The 19,792-nt window shown below is 52.5% G+C and overlaps 1 protein-coding gene across 2 annotated transcripts in view; it reads right to left on the reverse strand.

The window, feature by feature from the left end:
• The window catches only part of RPTOR (regulatory associated protein of MTOR complex 1), a 323,215-nt gene that overhangs the window by 36,843 nt on the left and 266,580 nt on the right, over positions 1-19,792 (reverse strand). For both annotated transcript variants that reach the window (XM_061392613.1, XM_061392614.1), the window contains exons 14-21: positions 19,597-19,671; positions 16,489-16,554; positions 15,796-15,987; positions 15,308-15,448; positions 10,033-10,150; positions 8,728-8,868; positions 8,281-8,439; positions 2,659-2,777 (exon numbers count right to left, since the gene is read on the reverse strand). In XM_061392613.1, the coding sequence (XP_061248597.1) occupies positions 2,659-2,777; positions 8,281-8,439; positions 8,728-8,868; positions 10,033-10,150; positions 15,308-15,448; positions 15,796-15,987; positions 16,489-16,554; positions 19,597-19,671 (1,011 nt within the window). The remainder of the gene's footprint in view (positions 1-2,658; positions 2,778-8,280; positions 8,440-8,727; positions 8,869-10,032; positions 10,151-15,307; positions 15,449-15,795; positions 15,988-16,488; positions 16,555-19,596; positions 19,672-19,792) is intronic.

The following is a 19,792-nucleotide window of genomic DNA, read 5'->3' on the forward strand; positions in this document are numbered from 1 at the left end:
TGGATTCGTGTGTGAGGAAGTGACTTCCCAAAGGATGGTTCACAGTTAATTCTGGGCTAACTCGAGGCAGAGGACCTGGAAGCCAGAGCACTGAGAATGGACATCTGTGAAACACACGACTCTATCTAGAAAGGAATTTTTCTGTAAACCAAACTTCCTAGATAAATAACGTAAACTTTCTTTTTGGACTCTAAGTCCCAGGTAGAATTCACTTCAAGCAACGGTGGTGACTGTGATGAACTGGCCGGTAGTTGGCAGAGCCCCCACTCCTGGGGGCCTGGGCTCCCTCAATCCTCGGCATCGCAGGAGAATCAGCATCAGTGAGGTCAGGATTGGGCATGGCGGGGAGGCTTCATTTTCACAGAGGCCCACTTGAGTCCCACTATGCCTTCTGCCGGGACTGCCTTCCTTTCCTCTATTTCCTTCCTCATGACTGTACTTCCTCCCTCTCTCGGGCACGGACCCTAATATGCTGTAAGAAACATGTATTTTAGAAAAGTTTAATTTTGAATCAATCCTATTCTTAGTTGAAAAAGGAGATGATTGGACTATTTCTCAGTTTTGTATTACAGAATGAAAAAACTTAATTCACTGGCCTCTTTTCTATAGACACGGAGAAGACTCCCCACTCCCAGGATGGAACAGCATTCAGGTGCCTCTGTGGCTAGTCAGGCAGTAGGATGATGAAGAAAGTGGGCGAGGGGCTCACTGGGGTCAAGGGGAGGTCCATGTGAAATAAACCACCCAGTGATCCCGAGAGGACCAACAGTAATGCCCAGAACTTTTGCATGAGGCTGGCAGTGCCCACAGGCAGGAAGTGCAGTGAACACTTGGACCTGGGAGTCTCTGCTTACAGAGACTTCGTGTGACCACAGGCCCAGGATAAACCTAGGATGTGCTCCTGCCATATCCTCACTGTTCCTTCAAGGAAGAAGATGAGCTTGGCTGCTACAGCAGTTTAAAACTGGGTACATGACAAGGCTGTGTTATTACTACTCATGATGCTACCAGGAGCTGAAATAGCAGCCACAGACAAAAAAGGAAAAGACAGAACTTCACCAGTGAAGAAAAATGTTGGTGAAGGAATCGAACACCAAACAAATATGGTGTCGGCAGGAGGCCAGGTGCTGCAGGAGGTTGGGCTAACGCCAGTGAGGTGGCAGCAAATGGGACGGCTTGATAACCAGTTTAGAAAGAAAAATGGACCAGGAGTGAAGCTGAGAGTAACATTGTGAGCCACTTGTGTTCAGATAGCTGGCAGCCTGTGGATGACCCCTGGATGGTGATTAGGGTCGGATAAGGATGGAGACACAGCAAGTAAACTGTGACAAGGGACGATAGTTCCGTGTACTCTTCTTGCAACTTGTCTGTAAGCCTAAAATTTAATCAAAAAGTTATAAAAATCTTCAGAAATGCTATAATGAGTGACTTCTTGATGGCATTCATTATTGCTGCGTCCTATCATTCTATTCACGAAAAGACTGTGCTGTGCGTTGTGCTAAGTCGCTTCAGTTGTGTCTGACCCTTTGCGACCGTATGGACTGTAGCCTGCCAGGCTCCTCTTTCCCTGGGATTCTCCAGGCAAGAATACTGGAGCGGGTTGCCATACCCAGCTGGGAAGAAAGAAGCAGCTGTTTTCGGACACTGGGTACTGCAGGCTTGTGGTTTCTGAGAGAAGGGAACTCATTGCCCAGCTCCTGGCCTGCAGGCAGTTCCCGCAGACCTGGCTGTGGTAGGGGAGGGCACGCAGATAGCCTGGCAGTGCGGCAAGCAGAGGGGACAGACAGGAGCAGCATGGAAACTGGGGTGGATGGAATCTGCAGGGCAGAGAGGAGAGGGCTTCCAGGGTCTCTAGGGTAGGCTCCTTGAATCTGTGATTACTTTTGCTTGAGGGCGGGGTGAAAATCCATAAGGGTGGGGAAAGAACCACTGAAAAGTCAAATAATTCCCAGAGCTCACAAGAAGAACTGAGTTTACAGTCCCTAAAGAAGAAAGGACTAAAATCAATGACCTAAGCTTCCATTGTAAGAAACTAGAATCAGAAGAGAAAATTGAACAGGGTAAGCAGAAGAAATGAAGCAATAAAGCTAAAAGCTGGTATCAATACAATGGAGAATGAAAAACAACAGAGAAACACAGCTGACCCTCAGACAGCATGGATTTGAACTGCACGGGTCCACTTAAACACGTTTTCCAATAAACACCCACTGTGGTAGTATACAATCCAGGGATGCAGAGATGTGGATGAGACAGGCTGCAGGGGGTCAGGGCTGGTGCCCCTAACCCCTGTGTTTGTGCAGGAGTCAACTGTACTAGTGAAACCAAAAGCTGGTTCTTGGAAGAGTTTCCTTTCGTCAGAACGGTCATGAATAAGGGAAGTCGTACGATACCGTACGATACCGGTGCTGGGAATGGAAGAGAGGGCGTTGCTACAGGGCACACACATGTCCCCACCTGATGTGGGCAAGCAGAAGCACGGACACATGCCCCAACACAAGCTACGTGCGCATGGAGTTCGTGAACCTCTGGATTCAAAACGCTTGTTCGAAGTTCCTAAACCATGGTGAAGACCTGAACGTGCCTGAAGTTCTCTGCATGAATATTCATAACTGAAAACCAGGGTCTGGAGAGCTTCATGAAGAGCGTCTTCACACCTACCTTGTAGGCAATGCTGTTGAGCACTTTCATAGCCAAGTCAGAAACATCTGGATAGGGGTCCGCAGCCAGATGCAGCAAGACTCTCCAAATTTGAGTGTAAACACTATTGAATGAAACTCCTGGGAAAGAGAAACAGGAGCTGTTTTAATAACAAGGAGCTGCCACTGTGTGCTTGGGAGGGTGGGCGGAGGCGGGGAGGCGCTTCTGGGATAGCTCCCTCTTCTGATGACCTAAGCATGTGCTGGGGGTGGACACTTAAAAGAGCTGGGAGTATGGCAAGTTCTGATTTTGTTATCTGCTAGGGAGCCTGAGATTCAGAAATTCCAGGTGCTGAGCAGGATTGATCACACAGTTTCACCTCTGGCGGCTAGATCTTTCTGAAAGGAAAAGTTAGAAAGGGGCAGGACTTCCTTGCAGGCCTGGATGAGGAAGACAGCCACATACCACTGCATCCTTTTTACTTGGAGGAAGCTGGACAATTGGTTTGTTGAAAAGAAAGTGCTTGTTCTTTAAAAGAGTAAAAGAGGATTTCAAACAAGCTGTGATCACATGTCATCCGACCGGCCAGCCCCTAGTTAGGAAGTCCCTCTAGTTATGAAGAATTTAAATACAAGAAGGGCCACTGGAGGACAGTGTTTCTTGATGGGCACCATTGTTCAAAGGGAATGAGTTTTATACGACATTCAAATCACAGAAGAGAGGCTGGAAACAAAGGTTCAGGAAAGGTTCAGAGTAAAGGTCAGTTTCTCTGTGTGCCCACGTCCATGCTTATGAACAAGTCCTGGCTTGCTGCGCCCGACACCTCGTTTGTAACGGGAGGCGGCATGGCCCCGGCCGCCTTTCCACAGGGACTGTGGTTCCTGTTTGCAGTGTGATGGAGCTGGAGGAGGCTGACCTCTCACTCGTGTGTGCAAGTGGCTTTGCTCTTCAGGTGACTACTACAGACAAACTACCTTCCAGGGAGCATTTACAAAAACTCTCAACACCTTATCCTTCCACCCTCGTGGGAAAAGGTGCCAACAGCTGCCATGGCCTCTGAATGATTCTGTAGGAGCACAGCTGCCTGCACAGGCTGACCTCTAACAGGCTGGGCTTGGGAGGCCTCTCCCACCACTCTGGCCATAGGACTTCACACTCGCTCTGCGCACGGACCCGATTCACAACGCCAGGGGGAACGAGGTGGAGCTCGTTCATGGACTGGCTCACTCAGTCAGGAGAAGTGGTCCACGGATGGGACGTTCCTACAAAGACCCCTAACGCTCAGCACAGCCACTGGGCAAACCTCTCTCCTGTTGTTTCTGAGCTCAGACTGACCAGGGCAGTAGCTTCCCTGTGTGACAGAGGCTGTGATGGGCACAGTAAATGTCCGCTTGACTACAGATGACAGACATGTGGTAACAGGGAGACCAGGAAAGGAAGGGAACAGTGGGGGCCAAGGGGCCCATGAGAACCTTAATCAAGGGGCCCCTGGCATGAACATGCAGAAGGAGTACAGGGTGGCACTGTGCACTGAGAAGGGGGTACCATTCACTTTATAAAATCTGTTTTTATTACTATCGTTAACTCTCTTGCAGAAGATTTTGACTTTGACAGCTCTCTGTTTTTGATTCAATTTGTTGTTGTTCAGTCGCTAAGTCATGTCTGACTCTTTGCGACCCCATGGACTGCAGCATTCCAGGCTGCCCGTGCTTCACTGTCTCCCAGAGTTTGTTCAGATTCATGTCCAATAGTGAATAACAAAAAATCTAATTTTTGTCACTGTCCTTGACCACAGTAAATAGTATATGATTTACTAGTAAAAACAGAACAGGAGCCTGGAATTGCCACCCCCTCGTCACTGCTCCCCTGGCGCTGACCACCCCATCTCAGCCTGTTTTGTGAACTGTCCTGGTTTTACACCTGCTGTCCCTAATGGGAAAATTCTGAGTTTGTGTGGCACAGAGCTCAGACCCCTCGAGTGCAGCCCCTGGGGGGATGGGAGAGTGGGGTGGGTGCTGCTGGGCTGAGTGAGCTCAGACAGGGGGCCGTGTCTGGTGCTCACCAAACTCCCCATGAGTGCTGAGAGCCTATTTTCAAGTCTAGACTAAAAGTAATAAAAGATCATAACTAATGGCTTTAGGATTTATTTTTCAGGGCAATGGCCACAACTTTCTAAATGGAACTGGTGTAGGAAAATGTGCTCACAGCTTTGTGGCCAACTCTGGGTCCCAGAATCCCTGGGGGTGGGCAGGGCAGCTTGGAGAAGGAAGGTGGAGCCTCTTAGAGGCAGGAGCTGTCACTTGTGACCTGTTGCCTGGGTCTTAGGGGTCACTGACCCTGACTTTGTATCGTAGGACTGGGCCGGGTGCCTCCCTGGGAATCAGCCCCCGGATCTGGAGCTTCTGCATTTCCCCTCTTCATAACCCTGACTGAGCCCCTCTGGGAGGATCCTGCCCACTTCGCTTACTTTTGCTTACTGGACGGAGCCCTGGGTAGATTGGGCAATGCATCTATACAACCCTTTCAGAAGGCTTCCCCAACCCCGTCTCACCTGGAGGACAAGGTGAGACACAAGCATGAGGCCTTCCCTCCCCGACTCTGGACATCAGAATGGGGTGAGGCTCAGAGAGGGAGAGACGGAGGGAGGGAGAGAGGGACAGAAGGGCGACGGGTGGACAGGTGAGGGAGAGCAGGGCAGGTGATGAAGGGAGGAGAGGCTGCCCACCACAAAGGAGAGCAAGAAATAGCAGCTTTACCAAACCTGTTGATTAAGACAGCAATGTCATGGCCTGATGTGATGCTGCGGGTTAAGTGTGTAACATGAAGGCACTTGTTGGGTCAGGGACCTCCTGAGACGCCACAGAAAGTCAGGGCGGAGAGGAATGGGCGACACTGCTGTATGGAGAGGCGGGTGCGGGAGGGGAGTAAATGCAGAGGTGCCCAGGCCCCACTCAGGGGCCAGCGGCTGGTCTGGGCGGTGCGTGCAGTGGGCGGGGCTATGGTGAAGGCCAGGCAGCTCTCAGTAGGAAGGCCTTGAGTGCTGGCCACAGCTTGGACTTTATAGGAAATGAGTTTCTGTGATGGTGTCAGCTGGATGGTGGTCTGTGCAGAGCTGATGTTGGTGAGGGGGGGCCTGCTCTGCAGGGGTGGTGGGGAGCAAAAAGCCAATGCCTAGTCCTGGGGTGGGGGGCCCAGAAATGGAAAGAACTGACTGGGGACACACGTGGAGGTCGGGCTAAATGGCTGAGTGGGTGAGAAACACACAGAGGCAGACATCAAAGATTTCAGAAGGTGGTGACACAGAGCCAGGTCCCAGTGCAGATTCACAGACGTCGGGCAGACATGCTCAGGCGTGTAGAGACACGTGCGATCAGCCTTTGCTGCAGTGGGGGGACAGCACTTCCCTCGGCAGGTGAGACCTCCAGCGCTCTGGAGACAGTGGGGGGAAGGGGAGCCTGGGAGGGGCTAGTTTTCTGGGAGAAGATGGGAATAAATGGATGTCCTAGGTTGCCATGGTTTTGAAAACCTCTTTTCCAATATTCAGTCAAAGAGGCTAAAGAGATTGCTAAAGAGATTGTTCTTTGGTTGATATGAAAGAAAAAAATTGGCTTTAAACAGGCGAATGCTACCAGTAATGGGATTCTGTGTAGGTTATGAATTTTAAACACTTATGTAAGCACCGCGTTATCAGGTGGACGCCCGCTCTGGCCCCCCATTACTTTGTCTCCTTAGCACTCCTTCCAGCTCCAGCTCATTGTGAAACTTGCCCACTGAAGTTTTCAAAGATCTGAACCATATACAGATAAAATTCAGTTTTCTCCAGCAAAAAATGTTCAGGAACCAGGTTTTGTATGGAGGAAGGAATCAGTGACAAGGCTCTCAAGTCCCTGGAGGACACGGAATGTGGCTGGAGTGGGAGGGGTGGTCTGTGCCCTCCGACCTCTTGTGGCCTCAAATGAAACACCAACACTTCACCCCCAAGCTAGCACTAAGGACAAAAGGATCCCCCTTTCCGGGCTGTACTGCAGTGGGCGGGGTGGTGGTAGCAACTAGCTCTGGACCCTACAGTCATCTAGACTCTTATGGGCCCCAGAGAGAGGCGTCTTGTGGAATTAGTCCTGAGGGCTTTCTAGGGACAGCAGAGGACTGATCTCCTGGCTTCTGATGGCAAGCACATTTGGACTGCCCTGCCCCTTCACATCATGACACTGGTGAGTCAGAAACATCGAACACTGTCACGTGATGCCAAGAGGCAGAGGGGGTATCGGGGTGTCTGCTGCAGCCCACGCCTGTGCACATTATGGGTACTTACTGTATACCTGGCATGGGATGTGGGGGGTTGGGGCTATGGCAGGTGACAAAGTTCCTTCACTTGTGGCTCTGACATCCCTGGTCAGAGACAGAACCAGGCAGAATAAACGGGAACATACATCATAAGTCTGCTGGGGAAAAGTTCTCAGGAGGAAAGCAGAGAGATGGAGAGAGATGCTGAGCGACCGCAGAAGGCGATTCTGGGTTGGGGTCGGGGGAGCCTGGAAGGCTTCTTTTAAGGTGACACTGGAGCAGGACTGTGACTAGACTGAGGAGCAGCCCGTGGGTAGCAGAGGGAAAGCTCGCCAGCCAAGGGGAGGAGCCCAGGGGCCAAGGAGCTCAGCATTGCTGAGTGCAGCGGGGAGGGCAGGAGGCGGAGCTGGGGCCAAATCCTGAGTCTGCTTTTTAAAAAAGGAGGAAAGAAGGAAAAGTCAGAGCAAGGTCACTGTCCACCAACAGGAGAATGGACAAGCAAATCGCAGCAGATCATGAAAGGGAGCAAACGAGACTTAGGTGAGCAGCATGGACACACAGCCGCCAGCAGAGTAAGGACAGGGGATGTGCAGCGCCAGACATAATGTGTAAACCTGAGAAAGGGCGAGAGTTCGAGGGAACCTTGCACGGGGAATGGGGAGGGGCTCTGGGCTCTTTAACTTCATCTATAACTCAAGTTGGGAACAAAACACACACGCGGGAGTGTGACACATTGGTCCAAGTCTTTATGGTTGGTTATGCAATGAGGATACGTGGTAACTTCCCATTGCTCAGTGAGAGTAGCAGCAGAACCAGGGGGTCCCCACTCAAAGCAGAACACAAGACCACTCTGAGCCTTCTCTCAAATGTCAATGTCCAGGCAGTCAAGTAGGAAACTGATGGGCTGACTGAAGGTGAAAGCACAGAGTGGGGTCCTTGGTTGGTGGGGGAGAGGGTCTGGCCAGGGAACTTGAGTAGGGAAGGGCCGTCTGCACCCTTGGAGCAGGGCTCTGACCTTGGACCTCACACATGCCTCCTCTGGGGGGCCCTGGGTGCCATCAGAGGCCACACCACGTATCAGATGCTGGGAGCCTCCCCGCCCTGGCCACGACACCCCAAACGTCTCCTGAGGGCAGAACCATCCTGCTCTGCAGCTCCGGGAATCCTGTGGCCTGCCCAAAGACAAGGCTGGCTCCCTGGACGGCCTGGGTCAGACCAGCGTCCAAGGGTGAGGTTCCTGCTGCCACAGCAAGACGATCCTCACTTCCTCCTCCCACTGAGCGTGTCTCAGCACTGCCCACCCGGGCGGGAACCCGTGGGTGCCCAGGGGACCGGTAGAGAAAGGGAGGCGGGACTCACCGATGAGGGAGTTGAGGGAGGAGTAGGAGCTGACGCGGCGCATCTTGTCAATGGTCTCGAAGGACAGGATGTACTCCTCGTTCTCGGGGCTGCCCAGGGTGCTGCTGGCGCTGCTGCTGGTGCTCAGGTTCCCGGGGGAGAAGGCCACCGAGCCACCGGCTGGCAGGGCACCGCCGTCAGAGGGGGCAGTTAGCACACACCCACCCCCATCTCCTGGCTTGCAAGAAGGGCTGGGCTTCCGGGCACAGGGCTGGGGGAGGGTGCTGGGGGCTTAGGACTGGGCATGCCCAGTGGGGCTGCAGGACAATCAGTGGCTACCCCCAGTGCTGAACCAGGACTTCTGCTCACGTCCAGGTAGGCAGGAGGGGGTGGGGGCCCGTCTAACAAAAGGTCCCAGAAGATGACCCATGACCACCCCACTCAAGCACCCAGCCTCTGGGCTCTTACTTTCTTCCGTCAGGCTCAGGTTTTGCAAAGACTTGTTTAAGTTTCTAGCCGTGGTGACGGCGCGGATATTCCCGTAAGAGCTCACGGAACGCAGTCTGGGGGTGCAGGGGCTGTCCCGCACGGGGGTCAGACTCCCACCCTCTGGGAGGAGAGAAGGAGCGAGAAGAGTGAATGAATGGAGGGCTCAGGCCAGAGGCGGCTAGACAGCAGGTGACAGTGGCTTCTTTCTGGATGATGTGACTCTACAGCAGGGCCCTCAGCTCAACAGGGTCTCTGCCACATGTGTGTTGGGGTCAGCTGGACAAGATCATGACCACAGTGAGGGGAGCAGGAGCAGATGACCCTGAGCCACGCTCGGCATTTTGTAAGAGTTCAACTAGAGAGGCCCACACACAGTGGTCTCCCTCAGACCCCCACCAGGTGCTCTGGGACCTGCCTGTGGCTGCTGCCTCCAAACCAAACAGAGCCAGAGTTGGGGCGGGCTGGGACAGCTGTCTGCTGGCTCGGCCTCCCTGGCACCGCCCCTCACCAGGGCGTGCCGGCCGTTCCCTTCCCTGATGTACTAAACGCAGCAATGGTCCCATGGCTGATCACAAGGCCTCTTTTCTGCAGAGATGGCTGTGCTGTGGCTTGTGCTCTGAAGCAGCCCAAGATGAAGAAATATAAATTCAGTAAATGTGAGATGAGGAGCTGCCTAACACAACACTGACGTGAGACCTGTGACGGGAAGAAAGTGCGACCTCCAGTCCCCACGGCAGCACCTCCTGCCCTTCGAGGTTTCTGTGACTTGATTTCCAAAAAGGGTAAAAAGGAAAGAAACCAGGGGGTCAAGGAGGCCCTCTTTCTTGCCCTTTCTAGTCTTCTGAGAAGTTAAGAACTGCAGATATCTGTGTGGCCAGGACTTGACATGTGGGCTCAGGACCCAGCAGAACGAGGGGCCTGCTGACAGTTCAGACTGGGGTCCCTGGGCCAGCGAGTTGCATAGGTTCCACTTTAGCACTGTTGGAGAAGGCAATGGTACCCCACTCCAGTACTCTTGCCTGGAAAACCCCATGGACGGAGGAGCCTGGTAGGCTGCAGTCCATGGGGTCGCTAAGTCAGACATGACTGAGCAACTTCCCTTTCACTTTTCACTTTCATGCATTGGAGAAGGAAATGGCAACCCACTCCAGTGTTCTTGCCTGGAGAATCCCAGGGACGGGGGAGACTGGAAGGCTGCAGTCCATGGGGTCGCACAGAGTTGGACACGACTGAAGCGACTCAGCAGCAGCAGTAGCAGCAGGACCGTACCTGTGGTGGTCCTACCTGTGGTGGCTGGAGAGGGCAGTGGGTAGTTCTTCTCCTCTTCCATGAACTGCAGGGCCACAGTGCAGAAGTTACTTTCATACTGAACGACAAGGTGACTCAGAGCCACCACCAGCTCCTGCCGGGAGGAGAAGAGACAGACACTGACTTGGGCCGGGAGAGAACTCAGCAGTGAGTCGTGCATGCTGGCACTGAGTGCTCGAGCCACCGCGGAGAAAAGGCGAGGGTGGGGTGGGGGATGGACGGCACTCAGTGCTCAGACGGGGGCTGGCCCCTCAACACAGCACCCTCGGGTGTCCGGTGTGGGCGGAAACCTCTGAACAAGCAGTGGGATGAAGATGAGGGCCTCTGAGGGACGCCCCGGACACCTGGAGGAAAGAATGCTGACCACTGCGTGTGAGCGGCAGGACTGAGGGGCCTGACAGGGATACAGGGGGAGGACACCCCAGAGTGGGACAGGGAAGAGCCCTTAGGGCCTCCTATGGTCAACACCACGGAGAGCTCCGGGCATTAAAGCAGGACGCACTGGTTTCTAGTCCCCAAAAGGCAACAGGAAAGTTCTACGTGACTTTAGGCCCAGATGCCTCAGTCCAAGGGGAAGGACACACCTGATCTCTTTTGGGACCCGGTGACCTGGAGATCCTAAAAATCACGGGAAATAAGCCTGGATGCAGGTTTGTACTACTCTTCCTATCGCTATTCAAATGGTTCCCACAACTTTATTTTACTTTTTTAGAAAAATACTTAGCAGAAGGCCAAAGTCTGAGAGCCCCTTATTGTTCTGTGAATCCCTCAGACGCCCAGGGCCAGGAGAGCTGTGCTGAGGTGTCAACAGCTAGGGCAGAGCCCCCCTTCTCTCCTACCTCACCCTTACATACCCCTTGGCCTCCCTGGCTTGTGTGTGGGTTTTACTCCCAAATCCACCTCTCTGATCCTGTCTCTGAGACTCAGGCTGGTCCTTCCAACTGCTGACCTGCATGCCCACCGAGCACTCTAAAAACCCAACTTGACCTGCCCAGGGCTTGCCACCCACTCCTTTCCATTCAGCGCCTGCCAGGGACACTTGGCTTGTGCCCTCTGGTGGCCTCAGTGAGACCCTTGAATCATCCTGATCCAACTCTCTGCCGATCCTGCCACCCAACCAGCCTGTCCCTAACAGTGCTGGGTAACAGGCTGTCGAGGGGTTGCCCGCCGGCCCCTCCCAGTGAAGAAGCGGCCTGCCCGCATGTGTGCTCAGCCGTGTCCGACTCTTTGCGACCCCATAGACTGTAGCCCACCAGGCTCCCTTGTCCATGGGATCTTCCAGGCTAGAATACAGGCCAGGTTGCCATTTTCTACTTCAGGAAGAAGCCTGAACTGTCTTCAAAAGACACAGGTTTTCCCTTCACTCTGAAGTGGTGAAAACATCTCAGCTGGACCTAGGTCTCAGACAGTTTGATCTGGGGAAAGCTGTGAGGGCTGGTCAAACTCCTCCTGCTGGGTGGTGGCTGTGGACTCCGGCCCTCAGAGGTCTTCAGGCACATCTGGCCAGAGCGAGGTTGGGTGGAAGGCTTGAGCTGTTCTCAGGCCTCGGAAGCATACCAGCATGGTGACCCAAGCCCCTCCGGCCAGCAGCCTCACCCCGTTTCCCAGCAGAGCGGTCCTGCCACCTCCCCACTCCAGCCTCCTGCTCACACTGCGAGCAAGCAGGCCTCCTGCTCTGCGCCTTGGCACGCGCTGTCCGCTCGGCCTGGGGAGGCCTCCACCTCCACCAGGGATCCCTGCTCTCTACCTTCACTCCTGTCTCCAAGTTCAAGCTCTGGAGGTTTCCACCCTGCACCATATCCAAGTGCAAGTTCTGGAGGTCTGGTGACCTAGGACCTGGCCCACAGGTGGCGCTTAACAAGTATCTGCTGACGGAGTGAAGCCTCTTCCCTTCAGACACAGCATAATCTTTAACAAACGGTTCGACTGTTTGGGTGACTTGCCATCAGGATTCAGGGATATCACGCCTGGTTACACACACGGCCCGAGGGGAGTCGGCTAATGCTCCTCCTGTGGTGGCCCGGAAGGCTGGACCACACGTCCTCCTGGGTGGTCCCCCAGGGAATCCATGTTTCCAACAATGAATTCCTGGCTGACATTTGTTTTCAGCCCACGGCCACCAAGTATCAAGCTCAGCTCCCTGGAGGCCAGGGCGGCGCTGCGGGAAAGGGAGCCTGTCTGCTCTGTCCTGACGGCCTCTGGGCTCGCCTGTAGGAGAAGGCACTCCAGTTCGGGTGGCTTGGCCGTCCCGTCGCCGCCACCAGAGATGTCTTGAGCATCGATGGGAAACACCCTCTGATGCCATTCATCAGGTTCGGTTGGAGTCAGACGTGTGTGAAGGGAGGTGGACACCAGGAACTGCTCCTCTGTGGGTCTGTGGTTACTAAATAAATGTAAACTAGAGAAAATAGATGCAATGTGTCGTGTCCTGCTTTCTTTGCTAAGGTCCCAGTCAGCTGCAGCAAGGGTCACAGGGCTGGACTGGTCAGCCCTTGAGAAAAGCAGGGTGACAGTGGGTGGTCACAAACCTCCCTCTCCCCTCCCCCCCCACCCCGGGGCCTGGCCCTTCTTGATGAGGTGTGGGCGGCTTGCTGTCTGGGCAATCTGCCATCATGTACTTCCTGCACAAGTTCAAGTTCAAAATAATTTCGGTGAACTTGCTGACTCTTGATTTTATCAAGTAAGCTCATTAAAGAGGTCAACAAGCAAAAATCTTCCCTCTCTGCCATGACTGCCTCCTCCAGAAAAGGATGCTTTCATCGTTCAGGAGTCAACAGGGCAAGTGTTTTATATTGCAGACGTGTGACTTTACGAAGTCCTGCCATGATATCCTGACACGTCTTGTATTGCCACGAGCTAGAGACATCAGCAGTTGGTTACAGCTGGGACTTCTCACACCTAAGCTCAGGTCAGCTCATGAAGTGCAGTGCTCAAGGCAGAGTCTTGTTCCGACCCTCAGGTGCCCTGGCTCTGGGTCTCCTGGGCCAGCAGGCTGGGCCTGTGTCCCCTCAGAGTACATCGTGCCATGACTGTCACCACATGCTCTGGACAAAGATGGGAAAGGCAAGGTGCCAAAAGCATTAGGGTTACGGCTGTAATGAGAATGAGGGCTCAGCCTCTGAGCCAGTGTCACTCACCCTATTAAAGCCTGGATCCTCTCTCCAACCCACGGGCCCCAGTCTCCCTGAACCTCTGGGTCACCCATGTTTCCACAGCAAATGGATGGCAAGTAGAGTGAGGCTGGGAAAGGAGCCCGGGGCCACGTCAAGTCACCTGGAACATGCTTGAGTGGTCGGTCCCTGTGTTCCTGATGACCTGGAGAACATCCTCCTGATACTGGAGACTCAGATGGACATTCTTCCTATTTTTATTAACATCCTTTTAAAGTTTTTTGGGGAAAGAACTGAAAAACAGAGTTCCCTTATTTAACAGGCCTGCACTGCTGTCCATCTCCCAAAGAGAAAAAGCCCTGAAGGCAGTGACGGTCAGGAGTCCCAGCACAGGACCTGGGATGCCGAGGACGCTCTGTGCTCCAGCGCACAGGATGGGCAGCCCTGGACACACTATGGTCTTTCACGTGCCTGGCCCTTCGCACATGCTCCTGCCTCACTCGCTCTCCCTGTCTCTTGTCCCTCACAACCTAGGCACAGGCTCCCCTCCTCCCACTATGGGGCCAGCACCCCTGACCTGGGCTGGTCTCTAGGGTGTGGCTCACTTAGGAGGGCTTTAGCACAACTGCTGGTTCTATGCCTGCCTCTGCACTTATACCCTGTATCTCTTGAAGGTGGGTGACTGCTGCTCCATGCACTGAGTCTGGTGTGCTGAGGCAGCTGCGAACTGAACTCGAGTGCTGGACGGGCGAAGGCACAGCCCTTCTTAGCACCCATGTCTGCAGGCCCAGGCAAGGCCAACCCCAAGTGCCCACAGCAATGACCTGGCTACACCCGAGCATCCCAGGTCCGGGGAAGGATGGCAAGTAGAGTGAGGCCGGGAAAGGAGCCCGGGGCCACGTCAAGTCACCTGGAACATGCTTGAGTGGTCGGTCCCTGTGTTCCTGATGACCTGGAGAACATCCTCCTGATACTGGAGACTCAGATGGACATTCTTCCTATTTTTATTAACATCCTTTTAAAGTTTTTTGGGGAAAGAACTGAAAAACAGAGTTCCTTTCTTTAAAAGGAATCTTAACAGACAATTAAGGATACTGCTGAACCGCTGCTTTGATCACATACAGGCAATCTGACTTGGGAAAAAGAAGACTCTGACTCAAGGAAGCCAGCTTCAGACAGATGCTAATGATGAGAACCCAAAATAAAAACATGAAAAGGCACCTGGAGGATCATTCCTCATTGTTAACACTTCTCTAGATGACCTGGCCTATTAGTAACTGGGTTCACAGCTCTCTGAGGGAACTCAAGATGGAATGAGTCCTTTCCGGCTGACCTGAACTTGCCCCAACAACGTTCCCGCCACTAAGTCAGTGGAGGTTTGCTCTCCAAACAGACACCCTCCAAACCATCCCTACCTCTGAGAAACCCAACCTCCCTTCCCTGGCACAGGGCTGTTAGACATGCCAAGAAGTAGCCCAGCACCTGTAGGTGATGAGGTAACTCAGGGTCACACACAGGATGGCACTGCCCTCCCAGTCCTAAAGAAGTCTCTGCTCCCAGGGTGGGCCTCCAAGGCTACCCTGAAACATGGCCAACAGACAGTGGGGTTCCCACCATGGGCCTTTTTGGCTGTGGGAGGGAGAGGGTTGATCTGTTCTGAGCCAACTTTTGACAGGGGGGTGAGGTCTTGGATGGAGATCATGGCCCTTCTACATTGAAACAGAGAAGTCAAAGTTTCAACTGCAAAGAACTGTTCCGTTCAGTCGCTGACAAACATGGGGGCGGGGAGGGGAATACACTACACAAACCTTTCCGTCTGTCTGTGGGTGGCTACTGCTCTTTTGAATCTCCATGATGTGTGTATGTGTTGCTCCCAGGCAGGAAGGAGCCTATTATACAAGCTGCCAGGAGATGCAGCCTGTTAAATGCCTTTAAATGAAGCAAACACACGAGTATCTGGTGAAGAAACGCATTTTGGAGAGAATTAAACAAACATTTAAAGTTGGCTCTTGGCAGGATGTGCGCCGGGGGCGGACTGAGCACTCAAAGCTCTGGTCAGGTCAGGGTCATGGCTCGACCTGGGCGCCAAGGGAGCCCAGCCTGGAGGCACCTAGCACTGCCTGGGGGTGGGGGCCACGCACCTTCCGGACCACAGGGCTGCCGTCATTGATGAGCTGGGCCAGCATCATGGCCACGTTGTGGTCGATGGTGGTGGAGTGGTCCGTCCTCTCTGCAGAGTTACCCACAAACGTGCCGAGGGCAAAGACGGCTGCGCAGCGTACCTGCGGGCGGGACAGTGGGCAGTCACCCTGTGGCCAGCTGTTTGGCTTTGGCCCGGGCCCGGGCCCCTGGAGCCTACTAGATGCAGCTCAGTCCCGTCTATGGTCCTCTCAGCGTAGCTCCACTTGTGCAGACAAGCAGAGCAGGGAAACAAGAGGCTAGTGGCGGCCCCGTCCAAGGGTCAGGTGACAGGCTGTGTGCAGGCATGAGACAAAGCCAGGCAGGCATCAGAGACCAAGCCAGGGGCCAAGGAACCCATGGGGCTGGGGCAGGCATGGCGCTCTGGGGGTGTGGTCCCCAGGTACACCTTGGCCTCACTCAGCTTGCAGTGGTGGGGTTACAGACTCACCTCAGGGATGGGGTCGGAGAGGAGGCTGCAGAGCTTCTCGTGGGCGCTGTCCCGCACCCCGCACCACCGGGCCGAGTCAAAGTTCTGCCAGATGCGGCCCAGGCAGATGGCCACCCACTGGCGCAGCAGGGGGTGGGGGTCGTTGAGCTGCTCCAGGCAGATGGCGATCAGGTTTCCCTGGAGGCAGGCTTCCTGCGAGAAGACAGGCAACACAGGGCATCACCCGTTGACCATTGAGTGGTGCGGGGTCCTGGGCTGGCCCTGGCCCCCCAGGTTTCTCAGGGAAACCTTGCTTAATCACTTTGCAAGATGTGTTCAATTTTCCTCTTTTTTTTCTGTGCTACGCCATGTGGGATCTTAGTTCCTGGACCAAGGATTGAACCCATGTACCCTGCAGAGGAAGCTCGGATTCTTAACCACTGTACTACTGGGGACATTCCTCAATTTTCCTCATTTTAAATCCCACCAATTTCAATTCACCTGGGGCTAAACAAAGGGTCTGGACCCCCACTCCTCCCATGGAGCCCCCAGGGCTGGTGTGATCCCCAACCTCTCCCTCGCTTCTGAGGTCACTGTTTCATCAGACATACATTCAGGACAGTTCCTCTGGCCTCCAAATCTTAGAGCTTGCAGCTGTGCATCTGCAGCCCATAGGCAGGCCCTGCAGGGGTGGGGAAAGGGCGTGACACTCACCTGCCCCGTGTTATAGCTGTTGACGATTACAGCCAGAATGAAGGCCGTCATGGTCCGGTGCTCAGCCTGGAAAACAAGTCACCGGCTAGTTCGCACTTTCTTCGTGGCAAAAACTCATCACACTCACGCACTAGAGTTATCCTTTCAGGATCTTTATGACGAGCCTGGTGTGTAGTTAAAGTAACAAGAGCCAGCTTTGTTGTCTTTTGAGTCTCCAAAAAGGAACTGTGCTTTAAAGAGAGTCTCATGGCTCTGGGTTGGCCTCATGGAGGACAGGTGGGTCCCCAATGTCTGATGCTGCACAATGGGTGACTCTGCTCCATCAGAGGCCCTGTCCTGCCCACGCCTATGGAAGTAGACCATCGGGGTCAAGCACACTGGTCCTAAAAAGACTGACCACAGTCTCTACTTGACTTCATTTTCCCTTCTTTCTGGTCTTCTAGTGGGCGGATCGATTCTCATTTTCTCCTTTCCTCTGGGCTTCTACTGACTCAGACATCAGTCTATTTTTAACTATTTGTGGTACCTTGTGTTTTTAACCTGGAGCAAAGTCTAAAGTTAGTCATTCTCTGTATCTGCCTTGGATTCCCAGTTTTCCTCCTCTGGTTTCAGTCCCTCCAGCGTGACTGCTCTTACTCTTACAGCCAATGCTGACTTACATACATGGCATGTTTGCCAATGTCTGCTTTCTGATGCTTCTTATTGACTTCTGGGCTCCATCTCCTCCTGAAGTGCGGGCCTCCTGGCTGCCTGAGAAGCCATTGGCCCTTAGATGTGCTGGCTTTGCTCTCTCCCAAACTGACACTCGTGGGAACACAGGGTCCCTGGGCGACAATTTCCCTTGTGTTTTGAGGGCCCCTTAAATGGCAACCCATTCCAGTACTCTTGCCTGGAAAACCCCATGGACGGAGGAGCCTGAAGGGCCACAGTCCACGGGGTCACAGAGTCGGACACGACTGAGTGACTTCACTTTCACTTTCTCTGTCTTCCATCTGTAACTGTAGTGACTGCTGTCCACATCCTTGTAACAATCTTCCTTTATGTCCTGGTTACTTTAGAGATTTTTACTCTTGCCTTTGACATTCTCTACTTTCATTATGACGAGTCTTTGTGTAGATTTGTTTTTACTGAACCCTCTCAAGGCTCACTGTGCTTTATAAACCTGAAAACTCATTTCTTCTTCAAGTCTGGAAAGTTCTCCACTAAACTGTACGTCCCCTCGTCTCCCTCTGGCCTTTGTCGATGCAGCTCGCCTGCTCAGCCCCTCAGAGCCTCCGTCACATCTCCTCTTTGCTTCCTCCCACATGAATTCTCCACAGACTTCTTTACTGGTTGTGTCAATTTTGCCATTTAATTCGTCTATGGAAATTCTAATGACTATATTCCATTACAGTTTCTTTTTTCCCCCTCCAAAATCTGCCTATTTATTAAAAGACCCTAGTTGGTCACTTTTTGAGAAGGAGTGAAAAGGACAGAATACCTGTTCTCTTACAACAGGCAAGAAAGTACTTCTGAGGAAAAAACCACCAGGGTTTATTTTTGGACACAATTAAAACAAATTGTTTATTCAGTTATCTTAACATACTTATTTGTAATGCTCGTCACTCTTTTTCCAGAGAACTCTATTAGTTTCAGTTCTCTGGGAGCCAACCTTCCTTTATGCCAGCTCTGCTTACGTCACTTGAACCTGGGTTAGGAGCAGGGTGGTGCTCCTGGCATGAGTCTTGGCACCCTGGCTGTGAAGGTACACAGAAAGGTGCCCTGCAGAAAAGGTTCAGCCTTCGCCGCTTCCAGGCAGGCCCTGGAGATTTCATGTTCCTCACTTGGCTGGTGGCTCCTCCCACATGGGGAACTTCCATTTCTCACAGAGGCTTTTCCTGACTTTCTGCCCAGACGTGGATGGACTGGATTAGCTCTTCTTGACCTCATCCAGTGGGCAGCTCGCCCCACAGGCCTGTGTTTTTTGCTGCAGACTTGGGGCTGCGGACATGTGGAGCTCCAGGGTCACTGTGAGGTTCACCCAGGACCCACTGTGCCCCTCCTCTGACTTCAGGTGTTGGCATTTGTAGATTTAATTCCCTTTCTTTCAATCTGGCTAGCTCCTCAAAACTTCAGTGTGTTTGTAGCTGAAGTGGGGCCCACTGGTGCTGACTTTGTCCATCACTCTGCTGCACGTCTATCAGCTCAGATGTCTCTCTCAGTCGTTTGGCCTCTATCTTACTCACGCTGTATTATTTCCAATGCTCACATAAAGTCTAAATGTAACCACCTTCGATGATGTTTAAATACCACACTTCAGTTGGAACATATGAGTTCTGCTTACCTTTTATAACAATCCTGTTTCTAATGTTGCCTGGATTTTAGAAAAAAAAATTTTTTTTTTGAATTGTCATTTAGTTTAGAAAACCAACGAGAGGGTAAAACTACACCCAAAAGTTCCTTTCCACAACCAGAGGCACCGTGTGAACGAGCTGTTAGATTTCATTAACCATTCTGATAAAATTAAGTTATATTGAGTAATTATTGATACTTAAGGTGTTTATTTTATTCTCTTTACTAAGCTAGAAGCTAGAGGGAGAGAATATAAATATTAATTTAAAAACATTTATTGGGAGTTATTTTATATGCTATTTACGGATTACTAATTTTTAAACAACTTAATACAATAAAATATATTTCAAATTTCAATTTTCAATTTTTCCACCACCTCTACCACCCCAACCCCCTTCCTGATTGATAAAGTGCATTAGCCTCCCCTTTGGTCCAGATCCTGCACTGGCCAAAGGAACTGCCAATACTACGGTGGATGTACAAATACTCATTGATCTAACTTGGTTGACAGGGTACAAGGCACAGTGGATTCTACTTCACTGCAAAGAAATGCCCGGAAAAAGGAGTCAAGTAAACAAAACCGAACCAGCTTGTGTATCAAGGTTCACTATGACTTACTTTAAGAAAGCAGCCAGGAAGCAAAGGGTATCGTCCGAGTGAGGCAGAGCTGGGAGTGTTAGTGGGCCCCCACTCCCACCACAGGTCCCTCTGTGTGGAGCAACCTTTCCCAGAGCCCCCAGGAAACATGTCACCAGAGTGTAACATGCTGGTCCTTACTGGCATGTACGGGTCTGCCAAGACCGAGAGGAAGTACTTGTGGCCGTTGTCCTTCACCAGGTCAGCTTGGCATGACTGCGGGGAGAGACGCAGGAGAAACAGTGAGTGCAGTTCCCAGGAAGGGGCTCCTTTTTCTTCTTGGAATGTATGAACAAACGAATGTGCGATGAATAGTTTATGTCTTCATCACTTTCAC

Source organism: Bos javanicus, chromosome 19 (assembly GCF_032452875.1).
Source record: "Bos javanicus breed banteng chromosome 19, ARS-OSU_banteng_1.0, whole genome shotgun sequence".
NCBI lineage: Eukaryota > Metazoa > Chordata > Mammalia > Artiodactyla > Bovidae > Bos > Bos javanicus.